This window comes from Taeniopygia guttata, chromosome 17, assembly GCF_048771995.1.
Source record: "Taeniopygia guttata chromosome 17, bTaeGut7.mat, whole genome shotgun sequence".
NCBI classification, from domain to species: Eukaryota; Metazoa; Chordata; class Aves; order Passeriformes; family Estrildidae; genus Taeniopygia; species Taeniopygia guttata.
The window spans coordinates 9,258,979-9,274,903 of NC_133042.1; the positions used below are offsets into that span (position 1 = coordinate 9,258,979).

The window sequence follows — 15,925 nt, forward strand, 5'->3', positions numbered from 1 at the left end:
GCAGCACCACATCCCAAGCCTGCCTGCCTGGGGACACAGCTCTGCTCCCCACCCCAGTGTCCCTGGGCAGGGGGTTCTGAGGGCTCATTCCCAGCACCTCGCCCAGGAACGGCCTCGGGAGAAGGGACAAACCCAAAATGCTCAGCCTGGGGAGCCCAGGTCACCATCCCTACCAGGGAACTCCTGGCTCGGCCATCTCCAGGGCTATTTGTGGGTTACACCAGGCCCCACTCTGCTGTGGGAGCTGCTTGCTGAGCAGCAGGTTTCCCTGAGTGTCCAGCATGGACATCACCCCTTTTTCTGCCTGGGTTTGTAGGGTGGCCTGGGAGCACACACAAACTCTTCTAAAAGCTGAATCAACCCCAGTGCTCAAGAAACGAAGCAAGCAGGACTCAGTGCTGGAGAAACAATCCCTCGGGGGAGGCCCTGCCAGTCCCACTGGGAATTTTGGAGGCTGTGCACACCAAATTCCTCAGGAAAACCACCCAGCCTTTAACCACAGGGGGCTGGGATAACTCCAGGCTCACGATTCACACCAACCAGCCACGACAAATCTTAAACCTAAACAGATGAATAAACTAAAAAGGGAACAATTCCCTTGCCACAGCCTCCAGAGCTGCTCCTGGAGAGCCAATGGCCAACCCTCCACTCTTGTCTGTGTCTGTGACATCCCACAGGACACAATCCTGGCAGGAGCTCACTCCCCCTCACCCCAGACCATTACATCCCCAGCCACATTTGGCAGTGCCCAGTAGATTTCAGGCTCGTGTGAAAATAAAAATACTGCAAGATGGGGAAAGTGCTAATTGTTGCTAATAAACTGCTGGGAAAATTCTCCCTTCTGCTGCTACAAGCAGCAAGGGTTGGAGCATGGAGGAAAAAAACTTCTTTATGCTCCAGACTCCTGCAGAACAGTCCCTGCTATGGAAGCAGAAAATAATAGAGGGATGTGGGAGGAGGAAGAGTCTCTTTACACTTTTCAAAACCACAAAGTCTTGCAGAAATAAGCCCCCAGAGGCAGGTTTGTCACCACACCTGCTGGGCCAGGATGTGATGGGATGAAGGGAGATGTCTCCTGGATTGGAAGGCAGGAGGCAAACAGAAGGGGAGCACTGAAACAAACAGCAGTGGGGTCCCACAGGGCTCTCCACGATTGCATGGCTTCAAAAGGGATGGGGATGACTGCAAATTATCCAGTGCAGTCAAACCAAAACCAGACTGTAAACAAGGAGATCTTGGGGCACTGACCGAGCTTGAAATGTCAGACAAAAATTAGCATCAATAAATTCCAAGTGATCCAAAGGGAGAGGGGGGCAATTATCTTCCTGCACAGGCACAAAAAGGTCTGCAAATCAGCACTCAGAAAGGAGCCAGAGGCACAGCAGGTGATGCCACAAAGCCAACAGCTCCTGTGGTGGTCCAAACCCCAAATTTTAGGGAAGGATTTTTATTCCAGAATAAGCCCACTGTGGAGTCACACACAGTTCTGGCTCCCCTTCTCAGAGCTGAAACAGCACAGAGAAGGGAACCAAAGGTAACTGTGGGATATAAAAGTGCTTTGTGCAAGGCGAGGCCAAATAGACCAGGAGGAGTCTCCAGCCTGGAAAGAGACATGATGAAAGCAGATAAAACCAGAGAGGACAACCAGGGAGCAAGGACATCACAGGAGCTGCAGGAGCACAGGGAAATCACAGGCAGCCGCTCAAAGGAACAGCAGCGTGTTCTGTCACAGAGCAGCTGCACCACAGAGCTCCCCTCCCCTTGGGGAGGCAGACAGTGCCAATGGCTTCAGGAGGGAGCAGGTGGATGCCCAGGGAAGCATCCCCCAGGCTGGTACAGCCACTGGCACAACCTCCAGCCCTGGCACAGGCTGCTCTCTCGTGCCCTCTGTCCCCGCCATGGAATCCCACAGTGGTTTGGGTTGGAAGGGACCCAAAATCCCATCTCATCCCATGGGCAGGGACACCTCCCACTGCCCCAGGCTGCTCCAAGCCCTGTCCAAGCTGACCTGGGACACTTCCAGGGCTGCTCTGGGCATCCTGTGCCTCCTGAATTCAGGAATTCAGGGAAGAATTCCTTCCTAAGCTCCCACCTGAGCCTTCCCTCCTGCAGTTCCTGCCACCAGGCACTGGCAAGGGTCCCCAGGCCAGAGGTGCCTGTGCTCAGAGCTGGCCTGGCTCTTGGCCTGCCTTTATTCAGCAGAAGGATGAATGAGATGTTCCAGCCCAGCCCAGCCTGGCAGGGGTGCAAGAGAAACCTTCTCAGGCTCCAAAACAAATGGCGTGGAGCACTCAGAACCAGGCCTGGGGGTCAGGGAGAGGACTGCAGGAGGACTGGGAGGATTCAAATAGATGCTGTAAATATTTTTGCAGAGCAGAAAGAGCCCTGAGCACAGGCACTGACCTACTTTGCTGTTCTCCAGTGAAGGGTGACACGGCCAGGCCAGAGCCCAAGGGCAGCTCCTGAGAAGGACATTCAGCACTCTGAGGGTCCTTTTATGAACAGAGTAGTCCCAAAACCTCTTCCCACTGAGCCAGGTGTGCTGGTGGCTGCACCCTGCAGCAGTCCAGAGCCTCACAGTTCCCTTTCCAAACCATCTGAGGAAAACAAGAGCAGAATTCTATCTTATCTCTGCTGTAAATACCCTGAAAATACAGGATGTTTGTCCCTGTAGTTTTGTGGTTTCCCATTGCAATTCCTCCTGGAACAGCAAGGCCCGGATGCCCACGGGCAGCCAAAGCAACAGTTGCTGCAATCCACAGGGCTGACTTTCTGGAAGCTGACAAATGTCCAAGCTAGCAATCACGCCTGGAGGAACTGATCACTAATTAGCTACAGAGTCTGGGTCAGTGCAAGCTCTGCCAAAGAAGCATCTTCTCATTCATTTCCAGAAAATTGAAAATTTAAGAGGCAGCAACAGGCTGTCAGCTGCAGGGACCATCCTTGTGCTAAACTGAGACAGTTCCTTGGATTCATTGAAAGATTAGCAGGATAAACCGTGGGAGAGCCATCCTGGACCTGGATGAGTGCTCACACTTTGCACGAATCCCATTTAATTAGTGCTTTTCTTCTTTCCTCCTGCCCTTGGACTCGGGCAGAGGCTTTCACCAGAGTGGCAGAAGCTGCCTATGGGCATTTTTAACAAACTGCTCCAAATCTTGCTGTGATTTCTAGGGCCAAAAGCCCCATCCCAGCCAGGTGGGACTGAGCACAACCCTGCCAGACCCAGCCCCCTGGAGCCCACATGGCCCAGGAACACCCCGAATCTGGCAGGCAGGAGCAGCTGGGACCCACTGCCCTGCACAAACACGGCACAGCACCCAAACCCAAACAGCAGCAGCCACACAGATCCCCCCAAAAAAGCCATTTAGAGCATGAGAAAAGCCACATACGTCTAAGGCACAGCCATGACCTCCCTGATCAGCAGCTCCAGGTAGCGCCGTGCGCGCTGCCTTCCTCCTCCTCGCCTTCCTCTCCTCCTCAGGCGAGCCATGGGAGCAGGAGGCAGGGATGGAAAATCCGAGCCTCCTCCCGCCCATCCCTGCCTCTCCCGCACTCGGGCAGGGTATTTTTGTGTGAGTGCTTCCATCTGGCTGCTCAGCCATCGCTGGTGCCCGCAGTGCCCTTACATGGGCAGGGGGGGAATGGGGCCGGAGGAAATCCTGAGTTCCCCGAAGGACAGGCTGGATCCTTGTGCAAACATTTACCCAGATTTCCCACGAGGAAGGAAAGTGAAATTTAGGCTCTTTGTACCCTCTGGGTGCCAGAAATGTGTATTTGCTCTCCAAACAAACTCTCAAGTGCTTTTACGATTAACCCTTTGCTTTCCACCTGGGATGGACTTTCGAGACCGTTGTCCCCTTATAAAGAGGGGCAGGAGGAAGCTCACAGACATTTCCACACACATCTCCACTCTCAGGAAACCGAGCAGACAGAATTTCTCTTTAACAGCTTTTAAGCCAGCTCAAGATTTGCTAAGTGAAGGGGTAATTGAGTTTCCCACTTATATTTCAGCGGGGTCAGCCCAGCTGAGCACTCAGCAGAAGGTTCAGTGAACGTGTTCCACGTCTTTGCTGCTCTACCCTGGCTCACATCCCTCACACACATCTCTGGTGACAGCTCTGCTTGCCTGCCATCACACCTACAGCTCCTCACCTGGAGGCACAGAGAGGAGACAAGGAGATGGCCTTGGACTGCTGAGCCCTGGTCTGCCCAGGGGCTGTGCACAAACCCCTGGAGAGGAGAGAAAACCCAGAGGGGGTGAGGGAGAAACTCCTGTGCCAGGCAGAGGCTGAGACAGCAGGTGGTTACCTGTGAATGATCATTTGTGACAGGATTTGTGCCCCCAGCCCAAGCTGCAGAGGAGGAAAGCAAAGAGCAGATCAGCCAGGCCCCCCTGGGATGCTCTAATGGTGCTCATTGCCTGCTCCTGCCCTTTCTCCTCAGCCTGGCTGCAACAATCCTCTCCTGCTTCTTCAGCTTGATAGAAAAAGGGTTTTTAAATCATGGGGATTTGGGGAGTTAGAAGGAAAACTAAGCTTAGTAGGCCCTGGGAAAATACCCTGGGAAAGTATTGGCCTTGTACTTGCTAGAACTGCACCCGTGTAGCTGGTATACAGTAAATGATATGATTGTTAGATGTGATGATTGTTTAGTAATTAAATATAATTACTGCTTAATCGTAAGAATAATCATGAGAAACTGTAGTCAGGAGCTTGAAAAGGATCATGAGAAACTCATGGTTGAATAAGATCAATGTATACAATAGAACAATATAAGTTTAATTATTAATATGTAAGTTATATAACGATAGAATATAAAATATGTTCAGCTCAAAAGCCATGTCGGGGTCAGATTTGGGTCTGTACCCCTGATTCCCAGAGCTCTACAATAAAAGCACCTGCACAGAATTATATCCTGTGATTATTTGTGTTCCTGAACGCTAACGAGCTGATCAGCTCTGGAAAAGTGCATTAGACACCAGTGTACTCCGAGCTGGAGCTGGGGAATCTGCCGAGCCCTGAGGGCTCAGGGCAGCTTGTTTAATATCTCCAGAAGGGCAGCAAAGGGCTGAGCACAAGGGCAGGCAAGCCAAGCCATGGAAAGCAATGGCATTTCAACCTCTCCGGAGCCTGAGGGGGTTAGAAACACATCCAGCTGCACAGCAATAATTAGGAAACAAAGTTCCTCTATCCAGATTGAAAGAGACAGGCAGGAGGAACTTTGGGCAAGGATTAGGTGAGGATAAATCATCCCGGGCAGGGCTGTGGTGTCAGTAATGAGGAGAAACTCCCCATCTTCCTGTAATGTTGAGACTGGAAATCTCCAGGAGCTGCCGTCTCCAACCCGATCCCTGATCCTCACAGCCACAAAAACCCCCTGGAAGGTGTCATTTCTGCAGACACATCAAGCACAGCTGCAAAACCAGGCGGTTTGGGGGGTGGGGAAGGCACTGTGCTCTGCACCCTGCTGTGCCCAAAGTAACCAAATTGAGTCACCCCGAGCTTGGGGTCCTGAGGCACCACGGAGCCTTGGGCATTGCATCACTGACAGAGAGAAGGTAATAACGAGGGTCTTAACCCTAGAAAACAATATTCAAGTATTTTATTAATTACCCACCTCAGTGGCAATGTAATGAGAGTTAAAGAACAGATGGTTTCTTCTTTTTTCATTTAGGTTTTTAGGAGTAAAAGATCGTTTCCCTAAATCATGACGAGCAGATGAAGACATAGAAAATCCCAGCTGGGCAGCCCAGGGCACAAACCCAGCTAAGATCCTTCTCTGCCAAGCATGAATTGATACACACGACTCATCTGCACACTTCAGCTGGCATTGGATGAGCGTGACAGTCAGAAGAGCCACACTAGTAAATTTAATCAGAACGATGATAATACACAGCATTATTCAGGAAAAACTGGGATACTTAGCAAGGACCACTTGTAAGAAACAGGTGCTGCTGCCAGACACAAGAGGATGATGGCACCGAGTCCCTCTGATCTCAAGCAGCTCTTCCCCTCCCTCACACTGGACATTGCAACTTTGGCATAAAACCAGCCCAGAAATGGAGCAGGGGCTGGGCAGCAGCTACAGGAATGCAGCCTTTTCCTGGGTGTATTTTAGCCCCTTGGCTTTGGGGTGGCTCCAGGGCTCAGCCGAGCACAGCCTCGGTCAGAGGGATCAGCACGGACCCTCTTCCCATTAGGGATGGGACTGCTCGAGGGTCTCCAAGCGCCCCCTCCCCGTGCCCAGCAGCTCCCGACCGCCCCATCCCCGAGGTGCTGTGCCCACGGGGCACCCGCAGGGACCCCGGCCAGGCTTGCGAGTGCCACAGAAACTTTCCCCCAGCTCGGGGCTCGGGGAGAGCGCCGGGGATGGGGAACGGGGGTCCTGCCGGCCACCCCGAGAGGGGAAGGGGCTCCTGCGGCTGCAGCGGGAGCTCGGCGCTCCAGCAGCCCGGGCAGCCCCGGGAACCCTCCCCAGCCCCGCAGCCCCGGTACCTGTGGGCGCTGCCATCGTCGTAGACGAAGGAGCGGTTGGTGTAGCACTCGGAGCAGAGCGGCCGCCCCTCCGCCGGCCCCGCCGCTTTGTAGATCCCCTGCAGGCTCCGCTGCTCGCCCGAGAACGGCATCGGCGCGGCGGCGCGGGGCTCCGGAGCGGCGAGGCGGGGCACAGCATGGGCGCCCCGCGCTGCCGGGGGCGCGGGCCGGGGGCTGCCGGCCTCGGGCAGAGCCAGCGCCGCCGTCCCGGTACCGGGGCCGCTGCCGGGGCCGCTGCCCGCCGCCCATCACGGCGCGCCCCGCAGCCGCCGCCGCGGCAGCCCGCGGGCCGCTCGGGAGCTCCGCATGCCGGGGCCGGGCGGGAGCGGGCGGCAACAGGTGCGGGATGCTCGGGGATGGGCGGGACCGCACCGGGCGGGGCCGCACCGGGCGGGACCGGGCTCCGCCCAGCGCGCAACCCCCGGAGCTGCCCCCGCGGCCCCCGGGCTGGGGCAGCAGCCGCTGATCCCCCCGCGCTCCGCGTCCCTCCGCCTCTGTCCTCTGTCAGCACCGCCTTTGGATGGCTTGCTTTATTTTCCTTTTTCCCTATCTTTTCCCCGTCATTCCCCTTTTCCTTTCTCCCCTCTTTCCCTTTCTTCCTTTCCTTTTCGACCTTTTTCTTTCCTTTTTTATTTCTTTTTTTTTATTTGATTGGATGTTTTTTTTTTTCACTACCCGCACAAATATTTGTGTTGAGCGCTGCTGTGCCGAAAGCAAACAGCTCGGCCAAGCCCCGGCAATTCCTGTGGCGTGCTGCGCGGCCGGGCCGGGAGCGTTGATCTTCCCGGGGACGCTGCTGCAAAAACACGGCCCCGCTGGGGAACGGCCCCGAGCCAGGGACAGCGTGGGCAGCCTGGAAACGAGCCGGCCGCCTCCAGGAAAGGGTTAACGGGATGGGCTCCAAGGTGCCTCCCCTCCCCTCCGAGTTCAGCCCCATGTGCCAGGAGGTGCCACAGGAATGATGCGGCCAAATGTGAAGCGCCCCAAAACTGCCCCCCTGGCAGAGGGAGGGCTCCGAGAGGGTCCCACGGAGCGGCTGTGGGGCAGCAGCACCCGGGGCTCGCCCTGCCCCAGCTCGGCTACACTCCTCTCCTTTTTGCTTCTTTCTTCCTTTGTCTCTCCGAGCCCAGGCCGCTGTGTGGGCGCTGGGAGTTCGCTGTGGTGACATTTTGTGGGACCCCGGGGCTGTGCTGCTGAGCAGATACCCCAATAAAGGAACTGCTCCACAGAAAGGCAGCGGCTACACTCCCTCCCTTGGTCAGCCACCCCACAGAGCACTTCAGCCATCCCAGGGCAGGTGGCACCATCCGCGCTGGGATCCCGCTGCTCCCAGAGCTTTGGTGTCTCTCCGGCAGCTCCCGGTCCCGCTGGCCCCGGGTACCCCACGCTGGCCCCGGGGTACCCCACGGCTGCCGGGCCCGTGGGAGCCGTGGGCACACGGTGGATGCCGCGGCCCCGCTGTGCCACAGCCTCCGGATCCGAGGGACGTGCCCCCGCTCGGATGCGCTGCGCTCCGCTCGTCTCTCCGCCACTGGAGACTTCGTTTCTCCCGCAGCATCTCTTCCTCCTCCTCTCTCTCCATATGGACTCTCCTACACCAGGAGTCACTGGAGAGAAAAGCAATTAATACTCCCCGTGCAATCCACCCGTGTGATGCTTCCCAAGCCGTCCTGCTTTTCAGTGGGATGGTTATTCTCCATTCACTAATTGCCTCACATTATCTGGTGCAAAGTGTCAACGCGCAGCTCGGCGAGGAGAGGGGTGGGTGGCACAGCAGCGTATTGACATGCTGGGTGATAACACAGGCGTGGGGGAGGAATTATTTAAAACAGTCAGATGCCGAGAGAAATTAAAAATGAAAGAGAAAGAGCCAGAAGAAGAGGACATCCCCATCCAAATGCTGGAGTTTGAAGGGCAGAGTCGGGCTGGTTCTGCCTGCCCCCGACACTGGTGCCACCACAGTCCCACCATGAGCAGGACAGCTGCTCAGGCCACCACAGGGACGAGCTGAGCAATCTGATGCCATTCTGCCTGAGGAAAGAGCTCTGGTCCTGGGACTGCTCCCAGCTCCAGCACAGAGCAATTCCCTGCACCCCTGAAACCATGAGGGAAAGGCCCTCAGTGCCCTCAGCAAAGGTGTTGTTCAGAATTTTGGGGACATGGGGCTAAAAGCTGGTCCTTCCTGCCTCCAACTGCAGCACTCCCTAAAATGCTATAGATGCCACAAATCCTCATTTCCCAGCAGACACAGAGCCCTCCAGGCTCGGGGCAGCCCAGGGGGGCACCCAGGGATGGCAAACCCCACTCTGAGAACCCCCAGGGATGGGTGCGGGGCAAGGCCCGGCTGCTCTGACAGATCCCAGCCCAGCTGCCCGAGGAGGGGCCTGGCACAGGGCAGGGACACTCAACTCTGCTGTTCCTGCGTCTGGGAGAACAATAAATAAATCTGTGGGAGGCAACAGTGGGATGAGTCAGAGGCGAGAGCGAGAAAAGTCGTCATCTGCAGAGCACATCATCCGTGTCCAGCGATCCACGGGGCTCCAGGACTCGTGTCAGGGGGTCCCTGTCCTGTTCCAGCCCCCCAGTAACTCTCTGCCAGGAGGGCGATGGGGACAGCCCCACCAGCAGCAGCCTTGGCCATGCCTGGGGGGCTGCAGCCCCTCCCCAGCCCTGGGGCACAGCTGGAGCACAGCTGGAGCACAGCTGGATCCATCCAGCACCTCGAGAGGACGGGCTGGGGCATCACTTAACAGCTCCTGTTTCCCCCCACGACCTTGGGCAAGCTTTGCCTTTTTGGGTGCATCACACAGGGACCCCATCAGCCCAGGGCAAGGAGGTGCCCAGGAGAAATGCTCCAGCTGAAATTTCTCCAAGGAGAAATGCCCAGTGCAGGGCAGAGCAGCCACGGCATCGGGAACAGAGATCTGCTCCCAGCTGGAAATGTTGTCAGAGCGTGGACTGAATCTGATCCCAGCAGAGCCCGAGCCGAGACTCCGACGCTGCGGATGTTGTGTGTGTCAAATGAATTTCATGTGAATCTCCGTTTGCCAGGCACAAATACAGCCTGCAGGGAATGAAAGAACAAGGAAAAAAGCACCAAAAAAGCATCAAAAAAGCAACTCACACGGCACAGTCTGAGAATTAATAGCAACAAGGAAACTTCTGGTCCACTGCAAAATAAGCAACTTTTCTGTCAAGTTGACATTTTGGCAGGGAGACCACTTGGGGAACCTGCTCGGCCCTGTGGCCTCACAGCTCAGCATTTCACACAAATTTATGCTCTTTCCACTCAGCTCTTGTAAAACTCAGGGTTCCCGAGGCTGAATGCAGCCCTGGCAGAACACACAGGGGGTTGAGGCTGTCGTTACCCAGGAATGCAGAGGTAGGGAATTGTCAAAGCTGTCATTAATCTCAAGAAGGAATAATCAAACTTACCATAAAAAAGGAGAGAGCTCTCTAACTCCTAGACTGATGTATGCAAAACAAAAAGAAGAATGCAGGAACTTGGATATAAAGACATGGATTTAGTCTCATCAACCGAGCCATTAAATCAGAAGCAAAGACACCTTCATCTGCACATTGGGAGCCACAGAGATATTTGTCTGCTCTGTCAGTGCTCAGGTTTGCTGGCTTGGTTTTCAGTTTTCTGCTTTTATTTAATACCCAAAGGGACATTAAATATCAAATAACAAGTGAAACACACTGTAGAACTCTTACAAAGCCTCTTCTTCCATCATTTCCCAAACCCCATGGAGAATGTGAGGTGAAGAACTGCCTGCAAGAGGTGAATCATGTCTTCAAGCACAAACATTGCTATTCGGTGACTAAGACCTAAACAACCATCTCTATTTATTGCAACTGATGCTGTTATTAAATACCAGACAGGTCCCTTTGCAGCCCCTCGTGCTCTCAGCTCTGTGTGTGCTGGTGAAACTGCAAAAGGCACATTAGAATAAAGAGGATCCTTTGTGCAGCATCCAAAACACTTTGGAAAGCTGGGAGTGCTCGATGCTCCCAGAGCATCCTGGCTGGGGACTGCTGGGGTGACAAGGGGCATCTCTGAGCCTTAGAGCCAGACAAGTGAACCCATGGGAGCACAGGGAATGCCTCGTGGGAAGGGATGTTGTGCCAGGTGGGCTCACAGAGGGGTTCAGCAGGAGGCAGCAAGGGAAAATTTGCAAACCTGCCTGTGGGAATCAACCTGGCTTTGGGAAGAGCCTGAGAGCAGGGGCACCATGGGGAGCACAGAGAGGGGTCTCCACCCTGCCCAGAAGGACATCTAGAGCAGACTGAGCTCAAGCTCTCACATTTGAACAAATTCTCATTGGGAAACCAAATTTTCACTGGATTTTCCCCATCAATCCCATCCATCCACCCTCTCCTGCTCCATCTCCTGAGAACGGTGCGTCATCCAAAGCCTTCGCATTTTCACAAAGCGAAGTCGAGCAGAACTGAGGGAAGCCAGGCTCTGCTCCCCCTTCCAAATGTTCCCAGCACTGGGAGGGAAGCCAGGAGACTTTAGGAGAGGTTTTAAGGAGCTGCAGGTTCGGCTGCTCCCCTGCAGCACCCACTGCCTGCCCCGGGCTCCTCCTGCTCAACAGCATCTCCCACCACCCTCCTGGCAGCTCTGCTTTGATCTTTGGATATCACAAAATATGTGCTCTCCAAAAAATCAAACCCAAACGTCCTTCAGTCTGAGCACTCACAGCTTTAGGACAGCTCAAATTGCTCACAGTGTTATATCTCTGCTCCTGTAATGAGGTTTTCGTGGACATAAAATTTAATGAAATTCCAGCCCCGTAGCTCAGGAAAATCTGCTCTCCTGGTTGACTGCCTAATTTACACCCCCAGGACTGTGCAGGGTCTCAGTGCAGCTGTAGGAGCAGTGCTGCCATCCCCACTGACCTGACTGCAGCCATGCCAGGGTCACTGAACTCTCCAGGAAACTCTTGGATCTCCCTGGGAGTGAAGATTTCCCCAAACGAGCTTCACTTCACCCTTCTGAAAAGTGAGAAAAGGTCACACATGAGCTGTTGGGTGTTGTGTTTGCCTAAAACCTGGGGTTAAAGGTGATGGAGGGATCTCCCCCAGGGGAACCTCCTGGAGCTGAGGGACTCAGTTATTTTCCCCTTCAGCAGTCTTTGCCTTGCTGTTCCTCAGCTTTCTCCCAGTGGAACTCCACCAGGCCCTGTGGATAAATAAAAACCCACATCCAAGAGCTGCCTGTGCCCTGGCTGGGGTTGGGAGTGGTAATTTTATATATTTGGTATCAAAGTTGGTGCTGCCACCACAGAGCAATGCTGCCAGCACCACGCTGGGCCTAATTGCACCAGGGATGATACACATGTGGGGCTTATTATTATTATTTTATTATTCTAAAGATACTCAATTTGTAATGTAAGAGGTTTCAACCCTGGTATTTATTTGCTAATGAAATTATTCATCTGGAGACAGAATATCTTCAAAGAAGGAATTTTTTTTTCCCCCAGAATGGGTATCTGGAGTTGCAGGGCTGTATTATTGTACATTAAAAATATCTCCTTATTAGCCTTTTATTTCAGGGCACACATTTAACTGACACTTCCCGTGCTGACAGCTCACCCAGCTTCAAAGCACAACTTCTGTGAGGATTGCAGAGTGTGAGGCTGGGCAGGATGAAGCTGTGGCCCAGCTGACACACGAGCCCTGGGGAAGTTTTCCCTCTTTTTGGAGAGCCTGAAGCAGAAATCCACACTGGGACTTGCACACTGTGTTTTGGGGGTTTTATGTAGGGTAAGATGCACTTCCAAGCTGTGAGCAGATTCTGGGAACCTGGTTTCTTCTGTAATTCCTCTGTTCCCTCTATCAACACAGCTGGGAGAGCTGAGCAGCTCAGCCAGAGCTGGGGATTAACCCTGGACCCCTCAAGGCAGAAATCAAAGCCCTTCTCCATGTCCCTGGGACACTGGGCTAATCCAGGCTGCCCTAAGGATGCTGCAGGGAGCCTTGCAATGGTCCAGCCAAGACAAACCAGAGCAGTGCTGTGTGCTCCTTCCACCCAAGGCTGCAGAACAGAAATGCACCCGAACCTCTGAGAAATCCCAGAATTAAAAAGAAGCCATGACCTTCCTGCTGTCCCATGGGGGCTGGAGCTCCCACAAGCTGACCACCTCAATCCACCCCTCAAACAGCAGCGCTGCCATCACCCAGCCCTTCCCTGCCCCGCCAGGGCTCTGCTGGGGACACCGAGTGCTCCCCACTGCCAAAGCCAACTCTCCCCTGCTGACAGCTCCATCCTGTTTGTGGTGTCTTTGGCACTTCCCCCTGCAGCACTTCCAGCCCCCCGTGGCTCCCCAGCCCCCGCAGCTCCGGCTGAGCCAACAGCAACACGCCGAGGCTGCGGAGAGGCAGAGCCTGCCCTGGAGCCAGCCTGGCCCAGCAGCACCTCGGGGTGTCCTCCAGCACCCCACACAAGGCAAACCCACAAGTTCACCCCCCAAAGCTCCAGCTCAGGAGATGCAGAGTGCCCATCAACTGCCCCACCACAATGGCACAGCTGTGAAAAACACAACTCCAGGGCCAGCAGCAAACTGACAGACTCAATAGCACCAGGGATTCCTCACAGACTCAACAGCACCAGGGATTCTTCTGACCAAGCAAGCCCCAGCATTTGCTTCACTTACTCCTCAGCATGCCAGAAATTAAAGAAGGGAAAGGCCAGGGGTTTGTTAGCTTTGTGTTTTATGTGGCTGCAACACGATCAGCTCCAGGGATCATCTTTCCTCTGCCCAGGCAGGTGAGGTGGAAGCCACAGGCTGCAGGTACTGGGCAGTAACTGGATCCTGCAGACCCAGATACAGCCACTGCCAGGAGAAAGTGCCCAGAGAGCCCCTGCTGCAGGGACAGCTCCCAGCACCATGCAGGTAAGTGCTGCGGCCTCTTACAGCTTTCACAGGATTGGGGTTGGAAGGGACCTTAAAGACCATCTCATTCCACCCCCTGCCATGGGCAGGGACACCTTCCACTTTCCCATGTTGCTCCAAGCCCCATCCAACCTGGCCTTTCCCTCTGGATTCTAACCCTGACAGCTTCCATAGGGCGGTGTCAGGGAAGTACCAAAAGTTCTCCTTCAAGGACATATAAAGGGGCACCTCAGGCCTTCATTAACAGGTCAAAATTATTCATAGCAAGTCATTCTTCAGTATTTCCACACATGGATGCACAGAGGGAAGTTTTCAACATGATAACATCCTTCTCAGTTTGGGATCTCACAGTGCCTCAAGTAGATTTCTGAAGTTTCCATGAGAAAAAATGCCTCACACTAATAATACAGAGACCACGGTCTAAAAGCTGGGATTGCTTTGCATGGATATATTGTAAAATGAGGGAAAGCCTTTTGGGTTGAGAGGCAAGAGAATTCAGTGTCGGTGTTCCTGTTCCCAGCTGACACTCTGCAGGCTCCGCACACACCAGTGGTGCTTCATCCTCTTCAATGTCCTGCTTTTCCACGTGCTGCTTTTTGGGGCAGATTTACTGGAGCAATACTTCCTGCAGTCCCTGCCTCTCTCTTACACCGATGCAAAGGCCCTGGAGATCCGGGACAGGGCCAGGAAGCTGGATCTGGATCCTCTGAAGGCCAACCTCTCTTACACCAGCAGCAGCGCAGTGACTTGCTCCAACCAAGACATATTTCTGCTCATTGTTGTGTGCAGCAGCCCAGAAAACAGGACAAGGCGCAACGCGATCAGGCAGACCTGGGGCAACGCCACAGGCTCCAGGGGTTACAGTGTCCTGACCCTGTTTGCTGTAGGAAAGGCAGCTTCAGTGAGCACCCAGCTGGAGATCCACGAGGAGGCCCAAAAGCACCGAGACATCATTGAAGGCAGTTTCATCGATTCCCCCCAGACGCAGACACAGAAGATGCTGATGAGCGTGGAGTGGACGGTGGCTTTCTGTCCCCGTGCCAAGTACATCCTTCACGCAGCCCAGGACGTGTTTGTGGGTGTTCCCAGCCTGGCTGGGTACCTGCTGAGCTTAACCCAGCAGGAGGACATCTACCTTGGCAGGGTGGTTCATCAGGCAGTGCCTGACAGGGACCCCCAGAGCCCTGGCTTTGTCCCCACCCACCAATACCCCGAGGAGTTCTACCCGGATTTCTGCCACGGCAGTGCTTTCCTCATGTCCCAGGACGTGGCTCGTAAGGTTTACGTGGCTGCCAGGGAGGTGCCACTGGTGCTGCCCCCCGCTGCCTTTGTAGGAATCTGTGCTAAAAGAGCTGGCATCACTGCCAGGCACAGCTCCCGCTTCGCCGGGGAGAAGCACATCAGCTACAACCCATGCTGCTATAAATTCATTTTCACCTCTTCCGACATGAGAGAGGACGAGCTATTTAAAGACTGGAAGGAAACGAGCGATGGAGAGGATTGTTCCTTACTGGAAACCTACTACAGCCTGGTGTCCTGCAAGGTTCTGACCTACATTGATAGATTCAAACAGTTCAACTTGGACAGGATAAAAACTGAGCTCCTTCATTTTGTCAATTAATGGTTAACTTCTGCACGAAGAGGCTGGATTTTCTTTCATCAGCTGTGTTATCCTGTTAACATTCTGTACAAAGGATGCCCCCCCCAAGTTTGCTCTTTTCCCTTCAGCAGCACACGAATTCTCACTGTTACAGTGTGACAGAGCAGAACTGGATGTCCTCTGCCTCTCTAAGTACCTACAAGTGCATCCATGGAGGTAAAAAAGAGTGTTCCAACAGACTTGTCTATATCCAAGGTTTTTCAGACTTTTGAGTCTTCAAAACTCCTTTTTTGTGTGAGTGAGCATCACCTACTTCCAAAGAATTCTGTAACAAAGGGGAAGCTTTCCATGCACAAAAGGAGCTGTTTCTGAGCAGGCTGGTTCACAGAGAAACAGAGCAGCTCCAGCAGGAACAGACACTGAGCCATCATGGAAACTCCTCAGTTAATGCTGTTTGTTAACATCCATCAAATGACAAGGTTTGGTTTGGGTTTTTTTGGTTTTTAAACCAAATGTTCAGCATGTTACCTCAATCCTCCAGCATTTCGTGGTTTTCCTCAATTATCTCCACCTGTTACTTTAAGGGGGATGACAAAAACAACACACTTCAAAATTGTCATTTATATCAGATACAGCAGCAGCATGTAATCCATATGGCAATGTACAGAATGGGCAGGGAACTGCATCTGAGTAATAAGGGGAAAGTGATCAATTAATCAATCAACACTGAGCTCAAAGCTCAACAAAATAAAGCATATGTGTATACATTAAAAAATCCCCTTGTTTGGCATCTCTGCACATTCTAAAATATTGTCTTTGGCAAATGGACCATGCAAAGCAGATGCTAAATACTCAGCACACAGAGTAGCCTTCAAAAGCACCAGCTG

The 15,925-nt window shown here is 53.6% G+C and overlaps 2 protein-coding genes across 8 annotated transcripts in view; one reads left to right on the forward strand and one right to left on the reverse strand.

Annotated features, from left to right (window-relative positions):
* KCNT1 (potassium sodium-activated channel subfamily T member 1) overlaps positions 1 to 6,888 on the reverse strand; it is a 75,557-nt gene extending 68,669 nt beyond the window's left edge. For 3 of the 7 annotated variants that reach the window (XM_030286660.4, XM_030286662.4, XM_030286659.4), the window contains exon 1: positions 6,498 to 6,886. In XM_030286660.4, the coding sequence (XP_030142520.4) occupies positions 6,498 to 6,628 (131 nt within the window). In that variant the 5' untranslated portion in view covers positions 6,629 to 6,886. Of the gene's footprint in view, positions 1 to 6,497 lie in introns of all 7 variants that reach the window. The other 4 variants (XM_030286661.4, XM_030286657.4, XR_012058518.1 and 1 more) reach the window with 3 other exon arrangements.
* Positions 6,889 to 13,432: 6,544 nt separating this feature from the next.
* Positions 13,433 to 15,059, forward strand: B3GALT9 (beta-1,3-galactosyltransferase 9). The gene is made up of 2 exons (XM_072936813.1): positions 13,433 to 13,438; positions 13,959 to 15,059. The coding sequence occupies exons 1-2, from the start codon at positions 13,433 to 13,435 to the stop codon at positions 15,057 to 15,059; spliced, it is 1,107 nt and encodes a 368-aa protein (XP_072792914.1).
* Positions 15,060 to 15,925: the final 866 nt, after the last annotated feature.